At 34.2% G+C, this 17,938-nt stretch overlaps 1 protein-coding gene across 2 annotated transcripts; it reads left to right on the forward strand.

The window, feature by feature from the left end:
• Nucleotides 1–1,722: 1,722 nt before the first annotated feature.
• LOC105790920 (nuclear pore complex protein NUP214) lies at nucleotides 1,723–14,590 on the forward strand. 2 transcript variants are annotated; one of them, XM_012618732.2, is made up of 18 exons: nucleotides 1,723–2,131; nucleotides 2,222–2,433; nucleotides 2,561–2,729; nucleotides 3,050–3,196; nucleotides 3,754–3,878; nucleotides 5,056–5,168; nucleotides 5,966–6,102; nucleotides 6,668–6,833; nucleotides 6,978–8,049; nucleotides 8,439–8,591; nucleotides 9,096–9,153; nucleotides 9,781–9,914; nucleotides 9,989–10,113; nucleotides 11,094–11,433; nucleotides 11,843–12,032; nucleotides 12,146–12,723; nucleotides 13,057–14,152; nucleotides 14,239–14,590. In XM_012618732.2, the coding sequence occupies exons 1-18, from the start codon at nucleotides 1,933–1,935 to the stop codon at nucleotides 14,355–14,357; spliced, it is 5,133 nt and encodes a 1,710-aa protein (XP_012474186.1). In that variant the 5' UTR covers nucleotides 1,723–1,932; the 3' UTR covers nucleotides 14,358–14,590. The 2 variants fall into 2 exon arrangements, with proteins under 2 accessions (XP_012474186.1, XP_012474185.1); XM_012618731.2 differs by having other exon boundaries at nucleotides 1,724–2,131; nucleotides 12,146–14,152.
• The last annotated feature ends 3,348 nt before the right edge of the window (nucleotides 14,591–17,938 follow it).

Here is a 17,938-nt window from a genome sequence, read left to right on the forward strand (position 1 = left end):
AAAAGCTGTATTAGTAGAATGAAATGGACTAGGATCTTGCAAAGGAGTAATCACTTTGATAATAAGTATTATATAATGAAATCTTCTACATATTCCTTAATGTTTTTGTCATTGAGTTTAAGTTGGATTATAGGTTCAATTGTATTTATTGTTCTAGAGGCTACACTAGGTATCAACTTTAGCACGATGACTTGTTTAATTATTGGTTATATTCTTAGTTCTTTTAATGCTTGCATGCTCTTGATTACCGTATTCTTCAAAATGAAGGAAATGAATTATCTTAATTTCTCTAAAAGGATACAAATAAAGATTGCTACAGGTTTATCTAACTAGGATGGCATATTGTAATCTGAGAACTTCAAAATTCTCTTTGTTTATGTGGGACAGTTTTATGTTTAAGGTTTTATGACATATTTGAGTTATTTTTTCATTAGGTGAAAAGATTTTTTGCAACGCTTATTGTTTACACATTGTCCAACTTAGAACGGGTATGGATCTTTATCAGAAATGAAAAAGAAAAATTCTTCTTGAATTAAAAAAATATATTATCAATGCAAGAAAAGCATCAGTATTCACACTATGAAGCACTTGACTGTAGCAAAACAGACACTAATGGTTTAGCACCCTTTCTCTTTCAATTTTTTTTTTCAAATGGTAAATAGATGTGTATGGAAATATTTAGGGATCAGAGTTATCATTTTTCTTTGAAGGTCTTTTGATAGACAAAGTACCTCACTTGTTCTATTGAAGTTTATGTTTCTCTTCACCTTTATTTTTCAAAAGAAATGAGTGTGTTTTCCACTCTGGAAATTTTTGTTGGTTGCAGTAGTAAGGTTGTGTAAATATATCAAAGGAGTAATCACTTTTGAGTGAATTTATTGATAAAATCAATAGTTAGTACAATATCTTTTTATAAATGATTGATTTGGCTTAATTTATTTCCCCTTGACGATACACAATTTTTTCCGAAAATATGTCGGTCGAAATTATGCAGATTTTATGGAATATGAAGATATTAACTAGGCATATGAGAATATTATTGATTCAGAAAATGCGCATGGTCAAGAAAGTGATAATGACGACGATGACGACGACGATGACGGTGAATCAAACAATTCAAGTGGTTTTGAAATGGAATTAATAAGAGATGCTCTAGCTTCTAGTTTAATGAATTCACTTTAAATTGAAAATGCTATTGTAAAATTTTTAATATTTATATTTGGTATATAAATATTATTCCTTTTTAAAACTTTAATCCAAATATATGTAATATTTTAATTTGTTAGGTTTATGTTTTCTATGTTATGTTAATATGAGTTATATATTCAAATACATTTTAAAATAAAATAATACAAATGTGTTAAAAGTATTAATTAAAAATAAAAAATAATTATTATAATAATACAATTGTGTCAATATCTAATTACAAATATTTAATTTTATATTTAAATATTTAAATATAGTTTATATATTCTAATTAAATTTAAAAATAATTAATATTAATTATTTAGAAATATTTAAATTTAATATTATTTATTAAAATATTAACAATAAGTTATAATAAATTATTTTTTATATTTTTATTAAAATATAATAATATTAATTAATTTAAACATTATTTAAATAGATATTCATTACTTTATAATATCATTTCTAACATGGAAATTTTATTATATAAAATTACATTTTAACAGCCATTCTAATCGCTTAAATTTTTCAACACCACCCTAGTGAAAAAAGGTAAGCTCATCATATAATCTCCGGCTGGAGAAAAAATACCAATCGGAAAGCCCATTTATAGTATCCTCTTTCTCAATTACTATTAGACGAGGAAGTTTTGCCGCCGAGGGTGTCTTACTAGCTTTAGGGTTTTGTTGAACTGATCGGATAGATTGATTAATGTCAGAGAAGTTGAACAATTGAATACTGGACATGGGCAGCCGGCTTGAAATTTGTGAAGAGAATGAAGGGGAGCATGTCGAGACCCAGGATTTCTTCTTCGAGAAAATCGGCGAACCCGTGCCTGTCAAATCTCAACCGGATTCCCAGTTCGATCTCCAAAGTCCTCCTTCTCAGCCCCTTGTCCTCTCCCAACGTTTCCAGCTCCTGTTTCTAGCTCATTCTTCTGGGGGTTCTCTTTCTTGCCTTTTTGCTTTTTAACATCTTTCTTTGTATTTCTGCTCTTGTAGGCTGGTAATATAAACTGTACCGAATGTTTTAGGGTTCTTGGTGGCGAGGACCAAAGATGTGATTGATTTAGCCAAGGACATTAGGGAAAAAGCCTCCTCTTCAAGTATTGAAGATCTGAGTTTGGTGGAAGTTCCCATTGGCAAGGTTCACATTCTTGCTCTTTCCACCATCGACGACACCATACTTGCAGTTTCTGTGGCAGCTGATATTCATTTCTTCAGTGTCAGCTCCCTTCTTAATAAGGTACTCTTACTGTAGCACCTGATATTCATTTCTTCTGTGTCAGCTCCCTTCTTAGTAAGTTACTCTTTAATTAAGAGGCTGTTTCTAATATGACATCTTGTTCGTGCATGACACTGCCTGTATGTAGGATATAAAGCCATGTTTCTCCACTTCGCTCCCTCAGTCAAGCTTTGTCAAGGATATTCGTTGGAGAAAGAAGAAGGATAACTCTTTCCTAGTTCTTTCAGATGATAGAAAGCTATATCATGGAACTCTTGCACATCCTCTTAAGCATGTGATGGATAATGTTGATGCTGGTATCTCAGAACATCTATCTTTCAATTATTAATCGTCACTAAAACATCACAGTGATTGGCTTTTTTTTTTCCCTCATTTTCTAGTAAAATACAGAGGTCCTTGCATGCTCCTCTAATTTGTTTACGTTTGCCCTTCCTTTTCTTGACCTTTCTATGTTTTGTGGTATTTGCACCTGGCTTGTTATGTATTAGCATTGTTTGAATAGTATCTTATGAAAGATTGCTATTTCATCAACTAATCATCTTGCTTCCTCTTTCACCCCTCCCCGATTGAAAATTTTGTGTTCTAAGATCTAACAATATTTGTTTTGTTTTCTTAGTTGAATGGAGTGCAAAAGGTGCTTTTGTTGCCGTGGCAAGAGATAATAGCCTTAGTATTTTGTCATCCAAATTCAATGAAAAATTGTGCGTAGCTCTTTCATTCAAGTCTTGGGTTGGTGATTCCAACGATGATTGCACTGTAAAAGGTGGGGTTCTTTTATCTATAAAATTTCTTGTAGATTTTTATGTTGTATTTGCTTTTTGGTTTTTCTTACATGTTAGTCATGGATTACTCCTGTTTGTAATTTTATGCATCTTGATGATTATATTAGACGTTACATTCTCTTCTTTGTTAAAAAAGTTAAGATTTCCTTTTTCCTTTTATTTTATCAAAAGTGAACTAAAATAAAATCTTGGAGAGCTCTTTGTGGAGTCCATGCTGTGGATTTAATGCTTGATGGCATTGATTTGCATGGTGAATGCTATTGTGTTTGTACAAGTGTTTTGAAGTGCTTAACAGTATTTTTTAAAACATTTGGAGCTTAAATTCATTGTTCTGATTAAAAATTTATAATTGAGATATCACTGTCATTCCAGGTTAATGTTTTCGTTCTGGTAGCTACAGTAGTTAAAGTGCATTTGATATTATTAAAACTTGCTTAAAGTCATATCCTAATCTATATATGGTTTTTCTTTTTTTTACAAATCTTTCATGTTCTTAACCTTTGAAACTGAACAGTTTTTTTGTGAATAATTTTGTCAGTGGATACTATCAGATGGATTCGTCCTGATTGCATTATTCTTGGATGCTTTCAGTTTACCAGAGATGCGAAAGAAGAAAATTACCTCGTTCAAGTAGTCAAAAGCAAGTCAGGCAAAATCACAGATGTTAGTATAGTTCAATAGTAAATTGATAGTTTTCTTTTGAATTTGTTTGCAATAAGGTTTAGTTTATCAACTTTTTTGTTTGTTGCAATTAGTATGATGATTAACGATCAGAGAGGTTAGTTTGGAGTCAACTGCTATTTGAATAGTACTGTCTGCATTTCATTTGTCTTTAGAGTTGCATACCTAAATTATATAGGTTGCTTTGGCACCAGCTTCTGGGCTTACCCTTCTGGTACTATTCTTTTGTTGTTCTTGATTGCATCTTCTTTAATTCATTTTGTTCTAGTATTGTCCCTTCGTTCACTAAACCCTTATCCTTTTGTCATAATCCTGAAATGGCTTTGCTATTGAGTGAAGATCCAAATTTCTAAAAGACATCAATTGCAATAGCAATTGTTAAAAAAATTAGTCACTTTTGCTTATTATCCATCTCATGCACCTGCCACAACCTAGATAAAATGATATCAGTGTTATGGTGGATTGGATCTGGGTTAAGAGGACGTAGAGCCAGCTCATGTTTGGGGCGGGCAAAAGTTTGCCTTGTTTTGCCAATTTTCATAGTGTTATCTTTGCATTTACTTTGCTTTTGGAGTTTTAACTTATTATAGATGGAGAATGTGGGAATACTATAATGGACTCTTACATTTTTGATTATTAGCATCATTAGCGTTTGGCTTTTCCTACTGTTATTAGTACTTAAAGTTTCCATGAAAAAGTGCCCGAAAAAGTATCTCTTTAATCACCATGACCATAGGCTAATGTATTTGCTTAATCACACTTTGTTCAAAACGAAATGAACATAAGTGTTCTACCTCTTGAAGGAGATGTTCTTGGGATTTCTATCTTTAATGGGATCATGATCTTTATGAATGGTAATTATTTCTGGCAATGCTCAGTTCTTGATTTGGATTACTAATTAATTAATAGGGCTTATACCATTATATTCAAGAAATGTCTTAGCACATGATTATTTGGCTAAGTTGGTTGGTGCATGATTCCTTGTTCAGTGAGTCCTGTTTGAATCCCCTTACCTAAATAAAAAATGTTTTTACATTGGACCGTAGCCAGCTTATTACTTTCCCTGGTTATGAACCTTTGAGGATGCAAATGCCATATTCATTCTCTCTTTGTAATGCAATTGTTGTTATACATTAAACTTTTATCAAATTTATTGCAGGCTACTTCTGATTTGGTTGTTCTATCCTTTAGTGATTTGTTTGCTGGTCTAATTGATGATATTGTGCCCTTCGGAACCGGCCCTTACTTATTCTTGAGTTATTTGGAACAATGGTAATGTGATTTAGTTTCATACTCTTGCACTTTTTACTCCTTGTTGTCATGTGTGTTGCAGGTGAATGCTTGTAATCTTTTTTTATTTAAACTATAATTATATATATATAAATGTTTGATACGACTACAATTAGAAATATAATGAGTAAAGAATCCTAAGTCAAGTAAAACGTTTTTAATAAAATTGATGCAATAGTTCTTATTTATACGTTAAATAAATCTTATTGTTATTAATTTACTGTTTCAATTGGAAATTATAATTAATAAAATTATTAAGAGTGAATCTAGAAATAAAATGAATAACAAGGAACTTTTTTTTTCTCAATTTATATATGTATATCATAGATCACAGATATGCATATAGTTCAAGTGAATCTAATCTCTTCAATTGCAAGAGCTAACTCGGGTACTTAGTCACAGTTATCACTTGTGAAAACTTTAAATTTAATTCCTTTTGGTTCTTTGTTTTCTTTGCTATTGAGATGATTTGAACTTGCACATCAATTTCATATAAGGAGAACTCGTCCAGAGTTTCTGTTTGTAATTTAATACTTTTACTAATCAAATAACTGAAATTTGGATGCTATCGCTCCTTTTCTTCCTTTTTACGTATACATTCTATAATGTGAAGATCGATTGACTATCAAACTCATGTTCCTTTTTTTTAATGTACTCATTTCTTTTTCCCCGTTTACTTTTTGTTCTAGCTCTTCGGGAATTACATTTTTTTTTGAATCAATCTTCAGGAATCATTTACTTTTTGGTTAAGGGGTAATTTTTGCTTTTTATTATTACAGCAAGCTTGCAATTGCTGCTAACAGAAAGAACACGGATCAGCATATTGTGTTACTCAGTTGGTCACTTGGTGAGACTGGTGAAGCTTCGGTTGTTGATATTGAGCGTGATAATTGGCTCCCCAGGATTGAACTTCAAGGTTTTCAACCTGTCTTTTTGACCATGTAGGAATAGCTCAAGTTATTGTTTTATCTTTTGTGTTCTCCTTTGCACAGAGATTCAAATAATTAATTTGTAAAGCATTTTGAACTGTCCCTTTAGAATATGGATTTGACAAACATCTTCTGTGAAGGGGTTGTTTGGACTTAAATCCTAGTCTAGAACTTGAGCAGTGATGCTTCAAATCTTGTTAAGTAGTCATGTTTTTGTGACCAATTTTCTATCCTTTCTTATATTTTTCTTGAAATTTGCTTTTTGATATCTGGAAACATTTATTCTGACTTGTTTAGTTTGAAACTTGAACTTTTTAGATCTATGTTCTAGTAGACATAATTACTGTGGCATTTTCGACAATATAGTGTTATCTTATACTTTATGCTGAAAGATTTTTATAATTTGTTTTCAAATTAGTGTGGCATTTTCTACAAGATTGCGTCATCTTGTGTTTTGTGCTGAAAGATTCTTAGAATTTGTTTTCAAATGTTTTTACCAGCAATTATTTTTTGATGCTTTAATACAATTTTTTTTGTTTGGTTTGTGCATAGATAATGATGATGATAATTTGATCATGGGGCTTTGCATTGATAACGTGTCTGTGTTTGGGAGTGTTAAAGTGCAACTTGGAGTTGAAGAAGTTAGGGAGCTTTCACCATATTGTGTTCTTATATGCCTTACTTTAGAGGGCAAACTTATTATGTTCCAGGTTGCAAGGTAGCCCTTTTTTTCATTTCCAATTTTTTTTATTAATTATATGTTTCAAAGCAAAGTTTTTTCTTGAAACTGCTGACCAGTCTTTGCATTATGATGGTATCATCGTCATGCTTTACTTACAATTAGCTATTGGTTTTACTGCAGTGCCAGGGAAAATGATGTTCCACCTGATGTTTCTGCCCTTTCTGCTAAAGAAGAGGATACCCCTGTTGTGGTGTCTGCTGAAATTGATCCACCTGAACTTACATATGGACAGGGTGAACAAAAGTCAGAACTGATAGCTTTGTCTCTTCCATTGATGGATAAAGGCAAAACTGAGCTTCTCACCAATGGAAGTAGTGATGTAAACCTTTCTCAAATGAATGTGAATTCAGTTACACATGCTACTGATAATCTATTCCATAATGATGATATTAAAAAAGCAGTGTCTTTGAAGAACTCCCAGTCTTCGGAAGCTGTAGGCCAACAAAAACCTCCAACCTCAATGCTGTACCAAGAAGCAGGTACTCAACAAAAATTGTTTTTTGGAGGGCAAGGTACCAATTCAGGACAATCATTTCTGAGGACTTCTCAATTAGAGGGATCTGGTAATAAGGTGAGGGATGGTAGTCAAACAGAAGCTCAAAAGATTCCAGGATTTGGATCTGTTACTCCTGTGGCGAAAGTTTCAAATGACTCCTTATTACAACCAAACCATGAGAGCATACCAAAAATGTTTGAGCTGGTTAAGGAACCAGTAGGTGAAGCTGGATCAATTGGTTTGCAGAGTACATCTGTTAAGTTGTGGCCAAATCCATCATCCCAGCCATTTTCAAGTGGAAAATTCATGGTTTCAAAGGAGTCTGATGCCAGAGCTTCATTTTCATCTCCAAGTAATTTTCAGTATGCTAGTTCTCAGAGTACCAGAGGTGCTACAAGCATTCCTGGTGGCAACGTTGAAAAACCTTCACATCTAAAAGATACTACTGGTATATCAGTTTCTGTCAATAAAATTTCAGGTACACCAGTAGATAGTGGGGCCCAGAAATTTTCAATAGGGGGAGGAAATATTGAGTCAGTACCTTTAATTCGTGGCTCACAGTCATCCTCCCTACTAAATTTTGCAATGGAAAAGTCTTTCAACCAAAAGCTTCATCCCCCCAAGGATGAGTATAAATCTGCAACCCAGTCAAGGATGTTGAAATCGGAACCACAGTTATTGAAACAATTCGGCAATGTACTGTACATGTTTTTGTGGTTTTCTTATGCATTGTTTTAATTTGTGCTTGCATGTGAGTGTTTATCTGTGGATTGCTTTATGTATAACTTGTTAGCTATTAGATCTGTACTGGCCTATATTTGCCTTTTGATGTTGAAATATCATAGGCTTAAGTCTATTCATTCATTGTTTTGTAATTATTTTTTTTAGGAAATGCATTTTAAAAGCTGCCTGATTTTCCTTTTTGTCGCATTATTTTCTATCTCATGAAAATGAATTTTGGCAAGACATGTCATATAGGGTATTCTTGATCTGTACATGCAAGAGAGAAATCTGGTTCTTCTGTATTTTTTTCGGAATTAAATGGTTGCTATCTTTACAGCTCTTACCTTTCTTTTCCTCACCAGATTAAAGAGATGGCGAAAGAACTAGACACACTTCTGGAATCTATAGAAGAAGCTGGTGGCTTTAGGGATGTTTGCACTGTTTTTCAGAGAAGTTCAGTTGAAGAGCTGGAGCAGGGCATAGCAGTTCTTTCTAAAAAATGCAGGAGTTGGAAGGTGACTTCTGTACCAGTGATTGATGGTGTCAGTTAATTCAATTGTGTTTTATGTATTTATTTAGCTGTTGCATTTGTTTGGTTAATAACTTAATATGCTTTCTTCTGTTGATGCTATGAATATCTAAAACTCCCCCTTTCCTTATTGATGCCTAGGATTAGAACTCAGCATGGGATAGGAAAAAAGAGACAATGACCGGCTGACATTTTTTTAATCTCCAATTTTGGAACATTTTAATTTCCTGGCTAGCTTGTCTTTGAGGATCTAGAAATTGAATATTCATCTATTAAAGCAGCTTTCAAGTTAGTCTGACATGCCTTCATACATTTTTTCTTTGAGAACTTTTGATTTGTTTGGTTGTTTTCAAAGTTTCAAATTTCTTTTCCTTTTTCCTCTTTGTTAGATAGAACTAGAACATGAGATGTTAAAGTGGCTGAATATTCTGATTGTTTTACATGCTTTTGTTCTATTGCTTTTTTCAACTTAACTGTCTGGGATTTGTAGAATGTAATGGATGAGCAGCTTGGGAAGATCCAACAACATCTTGATAAAACTGTACAAGGTATCTTCAAGCTTTAAAATGTCTCATTGAAATACAAGCATTTTGATTTTTTGGCAATTTATAGACAATTCTTTTATGAATTTTGGTTTCTTAATTACATATCTTGTATACACTTATCTTGCTGCTGCCTTGAGTATGCTTTCAACAATCTGAGAAAGCAATTTATTTTTCAATGTAACATTGGAGATAACTTTTGCTTTGGAAGTACATTAATCAACCTTTGAATTGGTGAGAGGACTAAGTTAGCTGCCTAGAGGGCCTGATGATTTGTAATTTGATCAAAACCCATAACCTGTCCAAAGTGGTTGGAAATTGAATTTGGTCTAGTTCAAACTGGAAAAAAGAAAAATGTAAAAAAAATGAATCGTAGGTGACCTAAACGTGAAATAGTTTGAACCAAAAGTGAATGAAACTTGAAACCACTTGAATGTGAAGTGATAACACAAAAGGATTCAAACCTGAGGCTTGTTTGAACCTGTACAATCTGCTTTCTTCTTTCTTTTTTTTTTTAAATTAAAATTTATAATGATTAAATTCTTGAGATTCACATTTTGTTTAATTCACATTTTTGACATCCATATGAGATGGGTTTGTTATGATGCTGTTTATACTTGTGCTGGTTACCAGTTTTAGCAAGGAAGATATACATAGAAGGCATTATTAAACAAGCTTCAGATAGCCAATACTGGGACCTGTGGAATTGCCAAAAGTTGAGTTCTGAGCTTGAGCTTAAGCAGCGACATATATTGAAATTGAATCAAGTGAGTTGTCAGTTAATAGTTGTTGTGAAGCATCATGTTTGATTTGAGGCTTAAAATTTTGCTTCCTTTTATAGGATTTGACCAATCAGTTAATTGAATTAGAGAGGCATTTCAACACCAGTGAGCTTCATAAATTTGGTGATGATGATGGAGTTCGTGATGGTCGGAGAACTTTACAGAGTAGATTTGGGCCTTCAAGGTTTATTTTTTGTTTTTTCCCCTGTAGTTTTCTAGCTGTTATATTAGCATCTCTAAGCATGTACCATTATCAGTGATGAAAAAATTGGATTGGATTTCAAACTGGTTGGACTGAACAGTTCAATTAACATGAATTTAAAAACTAAATAAATAAATTTAATGCTAAATAAGCATTGAATATGCTAAATTTTAGATAAATATATACAACGCATTGAATATGCTAAATGTTAGATAAATATAGACAACTGGCTAAATAGTATTATCGTTGATAAGTAACTAAGAGGTTAAAAGTTCAAATATCGGTATTAATTAAAAATATAAAAGAATAAAGCTAAAACCGATGTAATCCTAGTTTTAACCAGTTCGACATGATTTTTAATAGTTCAAAGTATTTGGTTCTAAGCTCTGTTACATGGAGTCTTCTATAATCTCTGACTCTTCTTCTGTAGGGTTGGACTCTGAACTTTTATATAACACCATTAGTCCTCTAGCAAAAGCAATTGATTTAAAAAGATCATTTTACTTACAAAATATATATAGTGATGTAAAAAATATTTTAAAAAATAAAATAAAATAAAATAAAATAAAAAATTTAAATATGAATAATTATATTAATAAAAAAAAGAAGTGAATAAATTTATCTATGGTATTGAAGTATTTGCATCATATATTTTAGCTTACGATATTATGGTAAGTTTTTTTAGATTTTTTTGCCAACTTTTTGTGTCCAAAGTTTCACAAATACATGATAGTATTCAATAAGAAAGGCAAGTCCATGTAGTATAGGTTTTGGAGTATACACCGGATTGGGTAGATCTGTTGGTTGTTGAATCTATCAATTAAGCTGGTTTGGTTTTTTTTAACACCAATCCTTGTCAAAGTTCTCTGGCTACTACAAATGTAACATGCTTTGTAGATTCATGATAATCTAGTTTTTACAGATTTTAGGGAAGTTGCTGATCTTGGTACTTTTCATTGCAGACGCGTTCTGTCCCTGCATTCTTTACATAGCACAATGAGTTCACAACTAGCAGCTGCTGAGCAACTTTCTGAATGTCTCTCAGAACAAATGGCTATGCTGAGTGTAGAGTCCCCTGTGAAAAAACAGAATGTTAAGGAGGAGTTGTTTCAAATGATTGGAATAGCTCATGATGCCTCTTTCACCTCTCCGCATGCTACAAAACCTAGCAATAAGTCTAAGAAACTTGTTCTTTCCTCTGGGTCCCCTGCTTCTAGAAATCAGTCGAGGCGAAACCAATCCAGCGCACTGAAGAGTTCTGACCCAGAATATTCTAGGAGGAGGAGGGAATCACTGGATCAGGTAATTCTTTGAGTTATTCCATATTTTCATTATTTTATAGTAGACTTTCTACCGGATCTGCTTTTAGCCATGGGTGTTTAGTTGAAGGATGCACCTGATTGTTGTGAAAGTAGCTTCTGGTTGATTCGAAAGTACTGTTCATTTTATAATTAATCCTGCTATGAACTAATTACAGTTATTTAACTTGCTTTTTATTTTATTTTATTTTTCATTTTTGTTAGTTAAAACTAGAATCCTTATCCATTATCCTATTCATTTAATCCTCTTTTATGTAATCTTATATATTTTTGAGAACAGACCAAAGTCAAACTAGTCAGCTAGATATACTATATTCTTTTCTCCATCCATTTTAATCTAAGAGCTGTTGCATATTCTGATGTGTCAATAAGTTTCTATGATCCTGTGACAGAGCTGGGCTAGTTTTGAGCCTCCAAAAACAACTGTAAAAAGGATGCTTTTGCAAGAATCAGCAAATGTAAAAAGATCACTTTTAACCGATAAACAGAACTTTAGCCCTTACGCCTCCGAGGAGTTGACAAGCTTATTCTCAAAGGAACTCAAAGTAACTTCAACCATGTTGCATCAATCTGGAAATGAAGGTGAGGCATTGCTAAATCCGTACTATTTTTCTTAAAGTCATCTCTCTGCTTATACCTATTTAAGCTGTTTGCTTATGCAGCAAGCCTCTAATTGTTACTTCCATCTTGTTTAGTTAAAACAAAAATTCAGGATGCATTACCGAGACAGGAATCTGAATTAACTGTTTTCCGATGGGCTAATAATAGTTCTCTATTACCACCAAATTATGCTGGGTGGAAATCTTCTACTGTGCAAACAAGTAACTTCAATGCTCTGTCATCAGCATCAGGATCACAACCTATGTTGGTGCAGAATTCTTCTGGGGAAACACACAGTATCCCTGTTGCTAAACTAAACTCCGGAGCTTCTCAGGTTGAGAGATCTAATATATCATCTTTCAATGAGAATGAAATCCAATCCACTCTACAGTTTAGACCTAATCTACACCAAGAGTCATCAATCTCCCAGGTGGCTTCATTGCCAAAGAAATCTACTGACACCTTAAATTCGGATGGTAAAGGGACTGTGCTTGCTAATTCAGCGCTGGGGGATGTGAAACATGTCTCATCTACCACAAAGAGTACACTGTTTGGTTCTAATAGTAACAACTCTCAGTTCATACCTCCTGCTGCTGTTTCTGCATCTCCTGCCCCCTCAGCCAAAGTTTCACAATTCAATGTTGTGACAAGCAAAATCCAGCCGAGTGAAAAGGTATCACAGTCTTTTGCATTCTCTAAACCCGTTGCAGATTTGTCATCTTCAGTATTCAGTTCCTCAACTCCATCATTATCATCACCATTTTCAACTATGACAGCCTCATCACTCACATCAGTTAATGTCTCATCTACTGAAACTAGTCCAACATCGGCACCAAAATTTTCCTTTTCAACTTCATTTTCTGCGGTGCCTACTTCACCTGCAACACAATCTAGTGAACCAAGTTCTGTAGTTGCAGTAGATGCTAATAGAAAAGCTTCATCTTCCTCACCATCATTAGTTCCTTTCTCTGCTTTTGTTTCCTCTTCTGATTCCTTGTCTTTTCAGCCTCTCGAAATGCCTATACCCTTGCCTGCTGATTTATCTCCCGTGAGTTCTTCTGAGATTTTAAAAGTTGAGGCCCAACCACATAAGGAAATACATGACTTAAAAAAAGATGGGGATCCGATTATACGAGCACCACCTCTGCAACATGAACTTCCAGCAACAGAATTGAGCTTGAAGCCTAAGTTTGCTGTCTCATCACCAAAGACAAGTGAAACTCCTACTGGAGTGTTATCTGGAAGCCAAACCCGCATCATTGATCTTGCAAGTCCTGCAACTAATTTGGCATCAAATCCTCAGCCGCTGCAGCCTTCTACTGGAGATAGTCTTTCAGCTCCTTCGTCAATTAGTATTAATACCGCCAATGGAAAAAGCGGAAGTTTGGATCTCACACAAGAGGATGAGATGGAGGAGGAGGCTCCTGAGACAAACCAAATGACTGAACATGGCTTGGGAAGCTTAAGTAGCTTTGGGATTGGCTCAAACCCTAACCCAACTGCTACTAAGCCAAACCCATTTGGTGCTCCATTCGGAGTTGTGGCTACAAGTGCAGCTACCTCTTCATTCACCTCAACTGTTAATCCTGGAGAGTTGTTTAGGCCTGCATCTTTTAGCTTCCAATCTCCACAGCCTTCCCAATCGGCTCAACCTGCAAGTTTTGGTACATTTTCTGGTGGCTTTGCTTCTGGCGCCCCTGGTCAAGCTCCTGCTCAAAGTGCTTTCGGCCAACCAGCACAGCTTGGAGCTGGACAGCAGGCTTTGGGATCAGTTCTTGGTGCTTTTGGCCAGTCAAGGCAGCTTGGTACTGCTCTACCAGGAAGTGGTTTTGCTTCCGGGAGTGGTTTTGGTGGTGGTTTCGCAAGTCCTCAATCTGCTGCTGGTTTTTCTAATGCTGCAACAGGAGGTGGGTTTGCTGGTTTGGGTTCAGGTGGTGGTGGGTTTTCTGGGGTTGCTTCAGGTGGTGGATTTGGTGGTCTGCCTTTAGGCGGTGGGGGATTTGGTAGCTTAGCTAGTGGAGGACTTACAGGTTCTGCCTCGGGTGGTGGTGGATTTGCTGCTCCTGCCTCAGGTGGTGGTTTTGCAGGAGCTGCTGGCTCAGGTAAAATTTGGTGTTTATTTTGTTTGTCGTTGTCTGGCTCAGAATATTGTTTAAGACTGTGACTTATGCCGTAAGTATCTGTGCAGGGATTGGTGGGTTTGGTGCTTTCGGCAGCCAACAAAGAAATGCTGGTTTCTCAGCCTTTGGAGGTGGCGGAGGACAAACTGGAAAACCTCCTGAGCTTTTCACACAGATGAGAAAATAGTTTTAACGAATTCTAGATGGATTGGATTTTAGTTTGTCGTGGGAGTCTGAGTATATATATCTTAACAACTCAACTGGTAGGTTTAAATTAATAGGAAATATGATCTTTATATAATTGTTGAAGGTTTATACATTAATTGTTGAGCATTTTTAGTCTGCTTAAAATTTGATATACGTGATTGAATTGAAGTGAAAAACTTTGCACTATTGTAAATGTATCTTTAATTTTATTTACTTATGTGCGCATGTGGGAAAACATGCAAACATAGTGGATCAAGAAACGCAGGCTTGGATTTATTTCCTACAAAAAAAAAAAAAGAAACATGCAGAGGTCAATAACTATGAAATCAGTGGGTGATGGAAGATTATAGTTAGTGAATCTCCACTTGGAGGTTACATTACAACACGGGACATCAATACAAATCAAACTCATGTGACCACCCAACATTTGCCTACCCCTTAGATTAAAAATTAGAAAATGGCAGCAACACTAGGATGATCTTCAACAACTCTCAATCAGTAGTAACAAACCAAAAATCTGTAGATGCTAGTATTTGATTTTTGTTTTCTCATCATCTTATTTCTCTATAAGAGGAGTATTAATAAAAAGCAACCTTAACTCAGATTTGTCCAATTAACACTTAATGACTTAAGCAAATAAACTCAATTTAATTAGGATTAACTAAGATTATTAATCAAATGTAACTAAGATTAACTAATATTATTAATCTCTTAAATTTGGCTTATGCGCTTCGCCTTATCTTCCAATAATGTTGGCAACACATAGTAAATAATAATTCTTAATTATCATTAAATAGTCTAGTTTAAACTCTTTAAATGAATATATTTACTAATGTATAAGTCAAGAAAGGCATCTAGCCATACACCATGACTACCGAAATGTAAGAGAGTCAATAACTTGGTATGACCATTTTACCCTTCTATATGTAGTTAGCATGAATAATTTCCTTTTTACCACTCTTCATCTCAATAGGTTTGAGTATGAACTTGTGTCAACTCATGTTTAACTATTATAATTAATTAAGCCGTAAATATGTTAATTCATGTATCATTATTGTTTATTCTCAAAATACCTTTATGAATCATATTTAAATTGGCATGTTACTATGGACAAATTCTTAAATAAAGGTATAATACAAGAATCACGAGATAAACTCCCTATTCAATCTGGGTGATGAATATTTGTTGATACCTCAATTATCTCCAAGCACTTAATGCTATACAAAATCTTCTAACAATGAATGCCTCATAGTGGAAAATGAGTAATGGGGTTAAAATATAACACTTGGTATTAAGATGACTTTGGTGATCTCAAGTCAAATGTACAATTAATATGATAAGATTTAATCACCGATAGATTGTGTATCCATATGAAGATTCTCATTATAATGTCTCCAATGAACTTGTTTCTCTAACAAGCCTTTGCATTTTAACTTTAAGCATCATTATGCCTACAACTTATGAGAAATACTGCTTGACCTAGTCAAGGAGCAAAACATGTGCTAGTCTATTTACATTAACAATGTGCTATCTTGCCAATACTATGATTAGGGATAATTTAGGTATATTGCAATTTGTACGCAATAAGAATCTCGCATAATGAACTTTTCATGATTTCTTTTGCACTGATATTTATATACCAATGTCTTTATCATATTATTTAAGATATTTAATAATCAAACAAACGAATTTACATAAGCCTAGTATAATAAATAAAAAAATGCCACAACAAATAAATAGTCACTTACATGAAAGTATCCTTATTACATCAGATGCTCTAGGGCATACTATTAACAATTTTTCACTTGCACTAGAGCTAATTGCCAATGTACCTAATGCCCATAACATTTACATGGTGAAACTATATTTTCTTAGAACGTGCCTTAGTGAGAGGGTTAGCAACATTTTGACCAATGGGGACTCTTTCTATATTTATCTTATTCATACCAATGATCTCTCTTCTGAGATGGTAGCGTTTGAGAATGTCCTTAGATCATTGATGAGACAATGGTTCCTTTGTTTGTGTAATGACTCCATTTTTATCACAATATAGAGGTATCAGATCAACAATGCTCAATATCACTCCAAGTTCTATGATGAACTTCTTATTCCAAACTGCTTCCTTGGTTGTTATAGAAGCGACTATGTGCTCATCTTCTATGATGAACACGTATCCAAATTGAGATTTACAATTGTCTTTATTGAACTAAAAGCTAGCATCACAGTACCCACTTGTAAATCTCCTCCATATACCAAGAACATATCTGCAGTCCATCTTAAGTACTTAAGGATGTTTTTTAATAGCTACCCAATGTTCCTCTCCATGGTTAGATTGAAATCTATTTGCGATACTAACAACAAATGCAATATTTGTAATGACCCAATTTTAGTTAGTATTGAAAAATGCGATTTCGGAAACCAATTCTATAACCCAAGTCCGTGAAATAATGAATACAAAGATTTACATATTTAGTATGAAAATATATTAATGGTAGGTAGAGTAATTAAATTGAGAAAATCATTAATTGTAGTACAAGACTAAATTGCAAAAGTGTAATCACCATTGAACTTTTAACTTAGAAAATAAAAAGTGACTTGGCTAGAAATTAAGCGAAGAACTATAGAATAATTTGACCAATATCACATTGAATTAATAAAATGGGATGTACATGTGCACTAATTATCTTTAATGTGATTATTTTATTTTATAAGTGGTTAAACTTAGTTAATTAAAAATTGTTATTTCCTTAATCAAAGTATATATTCAAGTGAGTGGGGAGAGAACAAAACACTTAATCTTTCTTCATCTTTGTTTCATCTAAACTTGATAGAGAAAAAGGAAAATCTCCCAAGCTTTTTAGCCAAATCTGATCCAAATTAGCTAAGCTAAAGACGATGTTGGACCATCTTGAGCTAAAACAAAGGGGAAGGCTATAGACGAGTGATCTACCACAATTCGTTGTGGCAAATTGAGCTCTTTTCGACACTTAATGAGCTTATATTAAAGTAATTTGTTATCTTTTTATTTAGTTTTTCTGTAATACCCCTAACTCGAATCCATCGCTGAAATAGGGTTATGGAGTATTACTGAAGTTTACAATTTAAATGGACAGAAAAATTCAAACATTTCATAACATATAGCATTCATGTCAGAAACCAATCATAATCATGCATATTGTTCCTAATACGAGCCCTCGAGGCCCAAAATACACTTTAGAAACAAATCGAGACTAAATTGGAAACATTTAAAAATTTCAAAGCTGTAGGGGTCACATGGCCGTGTGGCCAAGCCATGTGACTCACACGGCCAAGAGACACGCGCGTGTCTTAGGCCATGTGGACATTCGAAATAGGGACACACGGCTGTGTCCTAACCTGTGTCTATGCCCGTGTAACTCACTGACTTGTGCCACATGGCCAAGCCACACGCCCGTGTGCTAGGCTGTGTGAGTATACTGACTTGCATTCTTAAAAAGATATAGGGACACATGGCTGTGTCACTTGGCGGTGTGTGACACATGGCTGAGACACATGCCCGTGTCTTTGCCCATGTGGACGAAA

This window comes from Gossypium raimondii, chromosome 8 (assembly GCF_025698545.1).
Source record: "Gossypium raimondii isolate GPD5lz chromosome 8, ASM2569854v1, whole genome shotgun sequence".
Taxonomy (NCBI): Eukaryota; Viridiplantae; Streptophyta; class Magnoliopsida; order Malvales; family Malvaceae; genus Gossypium; species Gossypium raimondii.